Genomic DNA, 11,984 nt, shown 5'->3' with positions numbered 1-11,984 from the left:
GAAGTCAAATCAGATAATACATGTTGGCTGCATTCCCTTAGAATCAATGGAACCAAACTTCAGAACCTGAAATTCCCTACCAAGACCAGAAGGTAAAATCAATGATAAGAAAGCCCTGGGGTTTTCTGGAGAAAGGAAGGTGAGTTTCTGAATTCCGTTTATTCGTGTCCTTCTTGTTTGAAATGGAAGTCCAAGGATCTAAGATATGACAATTTATTTCCCAATTTTGCATCCTGAGACTCACACAAACTTATTCAGTGCAGGAATCAGTGAATGCTCAGAGATACTATGGGCCTAAAAGTATTCACTAGACAGTCAGTAAGTCCCCTCTCCATGGATGGAAGTCTCACTCATCTATAGTTACAGCTTTTACTCCGTGATGTGGGGTGAAGAGTTAACCTCTCATAGACTCTGGCCATTTAGTTTTAGTTAAGCAATTTTCTTTGTTCTCACCCCTTTGTTTCCTTTGTTCTCACCAGGTTTAATCTGCTTTAGAGACCAGCACCTAAGTGCTAGGTCTCTGCCTACAGTCTTACTGGTGAGGGGAGACTTCAAGTGAATGGAGAAATATTGAGATGTGGAAAGAGTGAGTCAATCCTTGTCCAAACCCCTCCTTTATCCATTCTTTGTTTTTTTCCCCAAGCAGTCAAGTCTGCACTGGGCAGTGGTTTCCTTCCTTCTGTAAGCTAAATTTTGATACTCTTCCTACTTAGTTTGCAAAGACCCAGTTCAGTTCAGTTCAGTCATTCTTAGTGACCCCATGGACTGCAGCACACCAGGCCTCCCTGTCCATCACCAACTCCCAGAGTTTACTCAAACTCATATCCATTGAGTCCGTGATGCCATCCAGCCATCTCATCCTGTCATTCCCTTCTCCTCCTGCCTTCAATCTTTCCCAGCATCAGGGTCTTTTCCAGTGAGTCACTTCAGCTGATATTGGAGTATCAGCTTCAGCATCAATCCTTCCAATGAATATTCAGGAGTTATTTCATTTAGGATGGACTGCTTGGATCTCCTTGAAGTCCAAGGGACCCTCAAGAGTCTTCTCCAACACCAAAGTTCAAAAGCATCAATTATTCAACACTCAGCTTTCTTTATAGTCCAACTCTCACATCCATACATGACTACTGGAAAAACGATAGCTTTGACTAGACAGACCTTTGTCAGTGAAGTAATGTCTCTGCTTTTTAATATGCTGTCTAAGTAGGTCATAACTTTTCTTCCAAGGAGCAAGCATCTTTTAATTTCATTACTGCGGTCACCACCTGCAGTGATTTTGGAGTCCAAAAAATAAAGTCTCTCACTGTTTCCACTGTCTCCCCATCTATTTGATGTGAAGTGGTGGAACCAGATGCCACGATCTTAGTTTTCTGAATGTTGAGCTTCAAGCCAACTTTTTCACTCTCATCTTTCACTTTCATCAAGAGGTTGTTTAGCTCTTCTTCGCTTTCTGCCATAAGGGTGGTGCCATGTGCATATCTGAAGGTTATTGAGATTTCTCTCGGAAATCTTTATTCCAGCTTGTGCTTCATCCATCCCAGCGTTTCTCATGATGTACTCTGCATATAAGTTACATAAACAGGGTGACAATATATAGCCTTGACACACTCCTTTCCCTATTTAAAACCAGCCTGTCATCCCATGTCCAGTTCTAACTGTTGCTTCTGGACCTGCATACAGAGTTCTCAAGAGGCAGGGCAGGTGGTCTGGTATTCCCATCTCTTGAAGAATTTTTCCATGTTTGTTGTGATCCACCCAGTCAAAGGATTTGGCTTGGTCAATAAAGCAAAGTATATGTTTTTCTGGAACTCTCTTGCTTTTATGATGATCCAGCGGATGTTGGCAATTTGATCTCTGCTTCCTCTGACTTTTCTGAACTCTGCTTGAACATCTGGAAGTTTGTGGTTCACATACTGTTGAAGCCTGGCTTGGAGAATTTTAAGCATTACTTTGCTAACCTGTGAGATGAGTGCAATTGCACAGTAGTTTGAACATTATTTGGCATTGCCTTTCTTTGGGATTGGAATGAAAACTGACATTTCCCGGTCCTGTGGCCACTGCTGAGTTTTACAAATTTGCTGACATATTGAGTGAAGCACTTTCAGAACATCATCTTTTGGGATTTAAAATAGCTCAACTGAATTCCATCACCTCTACTAGCTTTGTTTGTAGTCATGCTTCCTAAGGCCCACTTGACTTTGCATTTCAGGATGTCTTTCTCTAGGTTGGTGATCACACCAGAAGCGAAAAAAGTAAAAATTCCATTTCATAATGGTAACACAGTTCCATGAGATAGTAGGTAAGACAATTCTGTGAGTCCACGTTGGGTTACTCTCAGATATCCCCAGCCCAAACACCACACTTGTGAGAGGAGATACTGTGTGAAAATTGAGTCATTGTTCTCTATGTAACCTTTTTCTTCTGTGCTCACAGATCACCTTAGAGAGGAATGGCTCCTGGAAATGGCTATTTTGTGACCAAATTGATTCTGTTGGGATTAACAAACCAATCAGATCTCCAACTCCCTCTATTCTTCCTGTTCCTAGGAATGTACCTGGTCACTGTGCTGGGAAATTTGGGATTTATAATCCTAATTGCACTGAATTCACACCTACACACCCCCATGTACTTCTTCCTGTTTAATTTGTCTTCCACAGACCTCTGTTATTCTTCTGTATTTATATCCAAAATACTGATTAACTTTTTTTTTTTTTAATCAAAGAAGAATATTATTTCTTACATGGGATGCATGACCCAGCTCTACTACTTCTGGTTTTTTGTCATCTCTGAATGCTATGTGCTAACATCAATGGCCTATGACTGCTATGTGGCCATCTGTAACCCACTTTTGTATAATGTTGTTATGTCCCCTAAAGTGTGTTCCAGCCTTATGCTTGGTTCCTACTTGATGGCATTTTCTGGTGCCATGGCTCACACTGGATGCATGCTGAGACTGACCTTCTATGATTGTAAACACCATCAACCATTATTTCTGTGACATCCTCTCTCTGCTCAGGATCTCCTCTACAAGTGCCTATGTCAGTGAGCTGGAAGTGTTCATTGTGGGAGGCAGCAATATCATTGTGCCGAGTCTCACCATCTTTGTTTCTTATGGTCTCATCCTCACCAGCATCTTCTACATTAGCTCCAAAGAGGGCAGGTCCAAAGCCTTCAGCACCTGCAGTTCGCACGTCTTTGCTGTTTCTCGCTTCTTTGGATTAGGGGTATTTATGTATCTCAAACCACCTTCTGCTGTGTCTATGGATGAAGGGAAAATCTCTTCTGTCTTTTATACCAATATGATTCCCATGATGGACCCATTAATTCATAGCCTGAGGAACAAATATGTTAAACTTACTCTGAGAAAAACCCTAAGTAAGAGACAGATTTGATTAGAACTGTCTGTGTGCATGAATTATAGGACAGTGAGATGTTGAGTGTTTAATTTTAGTGACAACCTTCTCGCCATATTTTTTATTATCTTTTTTTACCTAGTATCTTAAAGAAATTTGAGCCAGGACATGGAAGCAACCTAGATGTCCATCAGCAGATGAATGGATAAGAAAGCTGTGGTACATATACACAATGGAGTGTTACTCAGCCATTAAAAAGAATACATTTGAATCAGTTCTAATGAGGTGGATGAAACTGGAGCCTATTATACAGAGTGAAGTAAGCCAGAAAGAAAAACACCAATATAGTATACTAACATATATATGGAATTTAGAAAGATGGTAACAATAACCTGGTATACGGGACAGCAAAAGAGACACAGATGTATAGAACAGTCTTTTGGACTCGGTAGGAGAGGGAGAGGGTGGGATGATTTGGGAGAATGGCATTGAAACATGTATAGTATCACATATGAAATGAATCACCAGTCCAGGTTTGATGCATTATACTGGATGCTTGGGGCTGGTGCACTGGGATGACCCAGAGGGATGGTATGGGGAGGGAAGGTGGGAGGGGGGTTCAGATTGGAAAACGAGTATACCTGTGGCAGATTCATGTTGATGTATGGCAAAACCAATACAATACTGTAAAGTAATTAGCCTCCAATTAAATAAATTTATATTAAAAGAAATTTGAGTCCTGTTTGAATAATTTATTTCCATTTTTATATATTTATCTCACTGTTTTCAAAATACATATAATCTGTTTTTCTTGAATAGTAATAATATTAAATAGTGAATATATTAGGATAAGGCAATGGCACCCCACTCCAGTACTCTTGCCTGAAAAATCCCATGGGTGGAGGAGCCTGGCAGGCTGCAGTCCATGGGGTTGCTAAAAGTCGGACATGACTAAGTGACTTCACTTTCACTTTCATGAATTGGAGAAGGAAATGGCAACTCATTCCAGTGTTCTTGCCTGGAGAATCTCAGGGACGGGAGAGCCTGGTGGGCTGCTGTCTATGGGGTCGCACAGAGTCAGACACGACTGAAGTGACTTAGCAGTGAATATATTATCTCTTTTCATTATCATTTTGAATTTATTTTTACACTGGGAAAAGAATAGTCTCCAAATAAAGAATTACATAACACTAGATTGAAAACATATCACTAGGGTTTTTTTTTATTTATCAGTTTGCAATAAGAATGACAAATAAGATACTCTTTCTACTCTTATCTTCCATATTTCACATGGCAATAATATACCCTCTTTAAATATGTTATTTTTGGGGGGGCTCCAAAATCACTGCAGATGGTGACTGCAGCCATGAAATTAAAAGACGCTTACTCCTTGGAAGGAAAGTTATGACCAACCTAGATAGCATATTCAAAAGCAGAGACATTACTTTGCCAACAAAGGTCCATCTAGTCAAGGCTATGGTTTTTCCAGGGGTCATGTATGGATGTGAGAGTTGGACTGTGAAGAAAGCTGAGTGCCAAAGAATTGATGTTTTTGAACTGTGGTGTTGTAGAAGGCTCTTGAGAGTCCCTTGGACTGCAAGGAGATCCAACCAGTCCATTCTGAAGGCGATCAGCCCTGGGATTTCTTTGGAAGGAATGATGCTAAAGCTGAAACTCCAGTACTTTGGCCACCTCATGCAAAGAGTTGACTCATTGGAAAAGACTCTGATGCTGGGAGGGATTGGGGGCAGGAGGAGAAGGGGACGACAGAGGAGGAGATGGCTGGATGGCATCACTGACTCGATGGATGTGAGTCTGAGTGAACTCCGGGATTTGGTGATGGACAGGAAGGCCTGGTGTGCTGCAATTCATGGGATCACAAAGAGTTGGACATGACTGAGCGACTGAACTGAAATACTTCTTTAGATTGTTGATTCTAAGAGTCTCAAGGATAACCATTTCCCATCTGTAAACATTGAGTGTTAAGCTTCTTTTGGCAAAGAGTTTATTTTTCACCTTTGTAAGTCAAATTGACACATAGCCAATCATCAAAATTCATGTTTTGCATGGGTGGGAAAGTGAAGCCAAGACTGGATAATGATTTATTTAAAGTCACACAGCTTTAGAAAGAAAAATTGTACATGTTTCAATGCCATTCTCCCAAATCATCCCACCCTCTCCCTCTCCCACTGAGTCCAAAAGATTGTTCTATACATCTGTGTCTCTTTTGCTGTCCCGTATACAGGGTTATTGTTACCATCTTTCTAAATTCCATATATATGTGTTAGTATACTGTGTTGGTGTTTTTCTTTCTGGCTTACTTCACTCTGTATAATAGTCTCCAGTTTCATCCACCTCATTAGAACTGATTCAAATGTATTCTTTTTAATGGCTGAGTAACACTCCATTGTGTATATGTACCACAGCTTTCTTATCCATTCATCTGCTGATGCACGATACAGGATGCTTGGGGCTGGGCACTGGGACGACCCAGAGGGGTGGTACGGGGAGGGAGGAGGGAGGAGGGTTCAGGATGGGGAACATGTGTATACCTGTGGCAGATTCATGTTGATATATGGCAAAACCAATACAATATTGTAAAGTTAAAAAATAAAATAAAATAATTAAAAAAAAAGAAAAATTGTAAACTAACTTGTTATCATTCTGACTTTGTATTATTCTTCAGTATATTCTACATACTCTTGATTATGTTATTCTATTTCAGTGAGCATGAAATATAAGAAAGCATTCCTGATTTAAAGTTGACTCTCCTCTGTCTCAGAATGACATATGAATTTTTCTCAAACTCGGTATTACTTTCTTTTCTTTTTAGCAAAACAGTTTGATTGTCTTTTGCTGTTGTTGTCAGAAAGCCTTTTAAGCTCATATATTATAGAGATGATTTGCTCAAAACGGGAAATTACTATTTTTGCAAAATTAAAAACCTGAATTTGGAGTGCTTGCAAGTGTTTGTACTTCAGAGAGCAGGACATGAGAAGTAAGGATGCTCAGAAATGTGTAATTATGTCAGGACTCAATAAATTTTGAGTATTGGTCAAAAATATTGACCATATTTATTTATGGTCAATAAATAAGATGTCCCAGTGTGGGATGTGGTCATGAGATTTAGAGACTCAGGCTTCTCTTGTGGCTGAGTTGGTAGTAAAGTAAAAAAGAAAAATTAAAAAAACTAAACAGAAAAAAAAAAAAAAAGAATCTGCGTGCAGTGCAGGAGATCTGGGTTGATCCCTGGGTTGGGAAGATACCCTGGAGTAGGGAACACACTCCACAATTCTGGCCTGGAGAATTCCATGCACTGTATAGTCCCTGGGGTCACAAAGAATCAGACATGACTGAGTAACTTTCACTTTCACTCTGAAACTGTTTCCTGTTTTGCATATTTCACTATTCATAAATCTTTTATAAAACTATTTGCATAATGAGCACACTTGGTTAGTGTTTTGTAGAATGAAAGTGGAAGAGCTGTGATTTCATTTGGGGAAGTGAATAGAGAGAAGGCATCAGTTACAGGAGATAAATCGTGAGGAGTAATTGCATTAAGAAAGGAAGAAGTAATTTACCCAAAAAACTGTTGGATAATGAAACAGACCTACAGACTCACTCCTTGTGCAAGAACCTAGATACTATTAGATCACAGAATTTCTATATATCAGATGAAAGCTTAAGTTTTTTATGATTTAAAATGTTAAACCAACGGGACTAGATGACCTTTGAACAAGTAGATTATTTCTGGTTTTGTTGGCTTCTGTGTGCTACATTCATGTGGAATTTTAGGTACAGAAACATCAAATTACAGCTGTGAGAATAATAACAATGTGGAAGAAATATTTGGAGAATAAAGCGAGTTATGACAAGAATGTTAGATTATTTTTTGAAAGCAAAGATGTGCTACTTTAAAAATCTTCAATATGCTGTTATCAGTGATGCTGTAATCATTTCCTAAGATATTTTTAATAATATTCATCACTTCTTTTAAGTAGAGGGGTAATCAAGCCAGAATATCTTAAATGCTCAGTTCAGTCACTCAGTCGTGTCTGACTCTTTGTGATCCCGTGGGCTGCAGCACACCAAGCTTCCCTGCCCATCACCAACTCCGGGAGCTTGTTTAAAATCATGTGCATCGATTCAGTGATGCCATCCAACCTCACATCCTCTGTTGTCCCCTTCTGCTCCTGCCTTCAGTCTTTCCCAGAATCAGCGTCTTTTCTAATGACTAATTTCTTCTCATCAGGTGGCCAAAGTGTTGGAGCTTCAGCTTTAGCATCAGTCCTCCCAGTGAAAATTCAGGACTGAGTTCCTTTAGGGTTGACCGGTTTGATATCCTTGTATTTCTTCCTTTCTTGAGTTATGTGATTGGCACCGACAGGTTTTGAGGAAAGTTACAGTTCTTCTGAAGGTGTTCAATCTTAGAGTCAAACTTGTAAGCCCTGGGTTTCACCTATGCCCATCAACCAGGACGGAGCTTTTTCTAAATTGGTGTGAAATTGGATTCTTTTCCAAAAGGTTGCATCATGAATATACATTTTCTTAAATAATTTAGCTAGACTAGTAATTTTAAATATTATACAATATATTGGGAAGACTCTAAACAAGAGCTAGAGAGCTAAGAAGATGTTTCAAAGAAGCCTGCATTTTAAATTTCACATGGCATGTTTTTAATTTTCATTCATCAGAAATTCAGTATTTAGCAGTTTCTTCCATCTCCATTTTAAATTTTGCCCCACTAAAAACAAACAAATTATATAATTGTGGTAGCTGCACAAGTCATTATTTAGTTTGTGGATGACCTCTTTTTGGGGGGCATTTTGAAGGCATATTTTTGAGTATCTGATGCTTTTCCATCAATAAGAGAACACTCTATTATCATAGAATGATATTCTTCTCCCTCCTTCCACTCAATATAAGTAGTGTGTTTGAAGATAGACCCATGTAGGTTTATTTTTCACACAAAAACACATATATTTCTAAAATGGGTTGAATCTCCCAAGACAGTTGAGTGGTCTTTGAAAAGTAAACATTCTCCTACTTTCTTTTTTATGTTTTTGAGAAAGTTAAAGTTTTGTACCATATTTAAAGTGTACAAGATACTTTGATCAATTAGAATGGTACTTTCATGGCTTCTCGTCAAAGTTAACTCTGACTCAGTTTCTTCTTTAATTTTAACCAAGCCTTAATCATAGTTTTGAGAATTATGTTTTTACCACATTGCTTCAATTTCCAAGTGGGTAGTGGAGAAGCACTGAAAGTTCTTGAACTACGGAGGGAGACAGCTGCGGATTTCAGACTTTATTCTAGCAGCATTATTCATGACCAAATAAGAGTGAATATGTGGCAAAATGTAAACATAATCGTTAGGAGCCTCAATAGCTCAACATTACACTGGTTCAGTTTAATCATAAAGCCAGAAGTTGTGTGGTGGCTGGGGACAGGTGGGTGCAGGTCATTGTGGTTGTAGATGTTGTGGTTTAGCATAAGAGAAGTTTTGAATGTATTCCAGAAGCTCTTAGATAGAAATGAGTTTCAGAAGTGTTCTTTGAATTCTTTCTGTGTACTTGGCATTGTTCTTAGTTTCAGGATCCAAATAGTTAACAAGATAGAATAAATGTGTATCCTTATAGAATATACAGTTTATAGAAAAGCATAAAATAAAGAGGAAAAGTCTAATGAGTATTATGAAAGAGAATCTACTGAAATTTATGAGAAAATTAGTAATAACAGCTGACGTTTATTGACTCTCATATGCCAATACAGGTCCAACCATTTTACTTAGTTTTTTTTTTTTTTCATTTGATTAACACAACATCTTAATGAAAGAGAAGCTATTTTTACATTCCTTATTTTACATAGGAGAACCAAGAGATTCAATAACTGGTGAAAGTGTTATAGTGTGTAAAAGTGGAAGAAGGAAGGTAGGATTCACAGCACTCTAACTCTATAACTATACACTTTTCTATGATGAAAAGAATTGACAACTTCAGTTACTGAAATGTTACAGAAAATTAGGCAGCAGGAGAGTCTGGTAGAAATTTCAGGAATATGTTAAAAGTATAAACTATAGAAGGGATATACTCTATTGCATATTTTTTCACAGACATCTCAGAAAGAGAACAACTGTAATGAGTTGCTGCAACATTTGATGTATTCAGGTAAAGAAATAAACCTGAAAGTAGGTCTTTTCTGGAAATATGTCCATTTAGTAAATGTGAATAAAGAGGGAATTTGACAATGTAGTAGCTTTCCCCTCAGAGGTGTAGATAATGAGGAGATGGGAATTCCCTTTGGATCTACCTGAGGGATGTACAGTCCCCAGAGTAAAGCAAAAATGACTAAGAACGAGTCCCTAAGAAGCTAAAGACAGATCAAGAACCAGGATCCATAATTTCCTTATTTCATATTGTACATATAATCTACACCCTGCGGAGGAGACCAAGCAAGCTTCTAACCTGTTTTTCAGTAAGTGCATTACATCATTACACTCACTTTAAATCTGTGTCTAATCAAGTAGCAGGGATGATAATGAAAGGATTATCTTTCTTCTGTCACATGAGAACACTGAAAATATCAGAAATTATAGAAGCTCAGAATGCTTCCAGAGCATAGGTGAATTAATGTCTAGCTTCTCTCCCCTAAATCAAATGGATCAAGCCTGGAGAATGTGAAATAACATTTTCAGAATCATCAAGGTAAAGACATAAGGTAAGGGAGACAGTCCCGCAGTTTTAAGATAAAGGTTGGGTGAGTTTCTGAGTTTAATTTACAATACTTATTCCTTGTTTTGTGATCAAAGTCCAGGGACCTATATTATATGTCCATTCTTTCTCATTTTGTGCAGCTGAGACTCAAATAAAACTACTGGAAGCATCTATTGGAGAGGAATCAGAGAATATTAGAGGCGCTCAAAGACATATCAGTCAGGAAGTTTCCTCTAAATAGGTAGATCTCTCACTCTTCTTCCTTTATGATTTTTACTCTGTGACAAGGTTGGTAACAATTCTCCTAGACTCGAGTCCCCTCATCTTGGTTTAGAAACAGTGTTCTTGGTTCCTGCCACATAAGGTCTATCTGCATGAGAAGCCAGTGCTAGGTTGCTAGGGTTGCTGCCTCCAGTTGTACTGGTGAGAGAAGAGTTCACAGGAATGAGGGAATGTTAAGAAGAGAGTGGAAGAGTTGCATCCTTGTCCACCCTTCTTTTCCCTGGGTTTTTCCAGAAGGTACATTTGCATATGGCAGCTCTTGCCTTCCCTCTCTAGTGTGATTGTGATATCCTTTGCTAAATTTAGCTTATAAAAACTCTAGTTAAGAGAGTCCACATCACTCTATATCCTGATAATGGAAAAGGCAGACTGTATGGGACCAGGTCAGGATAGTGTCAGGCGTTTGCAGTGTGTATTCTGTTTTGTAGAATGGGACACTGAATGAACTGAGTTGTTCTCTAATGGACCCTTTCTTCTATCCACAGATTCCTTTAGAGAAGAATGGCTCCTGGAAATGGGTCTTTTGTGACTCAATTCATTTTGATGGGATTAACAGACCAACCAGATCTCCAGCTCCCCTTGTTCTTCCTGTTCCTAGGAATGTATGCAGTCACTGTGATGGGGAATTTGGGTTTGATAATCTTAATTTTGCTAAATTCACATCTATACACTCCCATGTATTTTTTCCTCTTTAACTTGTCCTTCATAGACCTCTGTTATTCTTCTGTGTTTACACCCAAAATGCTGATTAACTTCTTACCAAAGAAGAATATTATTTCTTACATGGGGTGCATGGCTCAGCTGTACTTTTTCTGTTTTTTTGTCATTTCTGAAATCTATGTGCTGACATCAATGGCCTATGACCGCTATGTGGCCATCTGTAACCCACTCTTGTATAATGTTGTGATGTCCCCCAAAGTGTGTTCCAGCCTTATGCTTGGTTCCTACTTGATGGCATTTTCTGGTGCCATGGCTCACACTGGATGCATACTGAGACTGACCTTCTGTGATGCAAACACCATCAACCATTATTTCTGTGACATCCTCCCTCTGCTCCAGCTCTCCTGCACAAGTACCTTCATCAATGAGCTTGTAGTTTTCTTTGTGGCAGGCATCAATATAATTGTGCCCAGTATTGCCATCTTTGTCTCTTATGGTCTCATTTTCTCCAACATCTTTCATATCAGCTCCACAGAAGGCAGGTCTAAAGCCCTAAGCACCTGCAGTTCTCACAAAATTGCTGTTTCTCTGTTCTTTGGGTCAATGTCATTTATGTATCTCAAACCATCTTCTGCTGGGTCTATGGATGATAGAAGAATCTCTTCTGTCTTTTACACCAATGTGGTTGCTATGATGAACCCCTTAATCTACAGTTTTAGAAATAAAGATGTGAAAACAGCTCTGAGAAAAACTGTAAGTGGAATTCAGTTTTGATTAGAAACAGTGTCTTTTTGTGCAGATATTCAAAGTATAGGAGGATTCTCTTTTCAATTATAATCATTTTATTAGCATCTTCTTATGCTATTTCATTTTTATCATATTGAAGAAATTTGAGACAACTTATTTATACTTATCATACAGGAGCACTTCTCTCCTTATTCATCATTTGCATAATTTCCTTTTCTCACACATTTTG

General features: G+C 38.5%; 1 protein-coding gene and 1 pseudogene across 1 annotated transcript; both read left to right on the top strand.

Moving 5' to 3' along the window:
* The first annotated feature begins 2,449 nt into the window (after positions 1 to 2,449).
* LOC133241804 (olfactory receptor 8B8-like) lies at positions 2,450 to 3,392 on the top strand (annotated as a pseudogene).
* Positions 3,393 to 10,849: 7,457 nt separating this feature from the next.
* Positions 10,850 to 11,782, top strand: LOC133241803 (olfactory receptor 8B3-like). Its single transcript, XM_061407721.1, has one exon. The coding sequence runs from the start codon at positions 10,850 to 10,852 to the stop codon at positions 11,780 to 11,782; it is 933 nt and encodes a 310-aa protein (XP_061263705.1).
* The last annotated feature ends 202 nt before the right edge of the window (positions 11,783 to 11,984 follow it).

Source organism: Bos javanicus, chromosome 29 (assembly GCF_032452875.1).
Source record: "Bos javanicus breed banteng chromosome 29, ARS-OSU_banteng_1.0, whole genome shotgun sequence".
NCBI lineage: Eukaryota > Metazoa > Chordata > Mammalia > Artiodactyla > Bovidae > Bos > Bos javanicus.
Note: the sequence above shows the minus strand (reverse complement) of the source record. Positions and strands in the feature narration are given on the sequence as shown.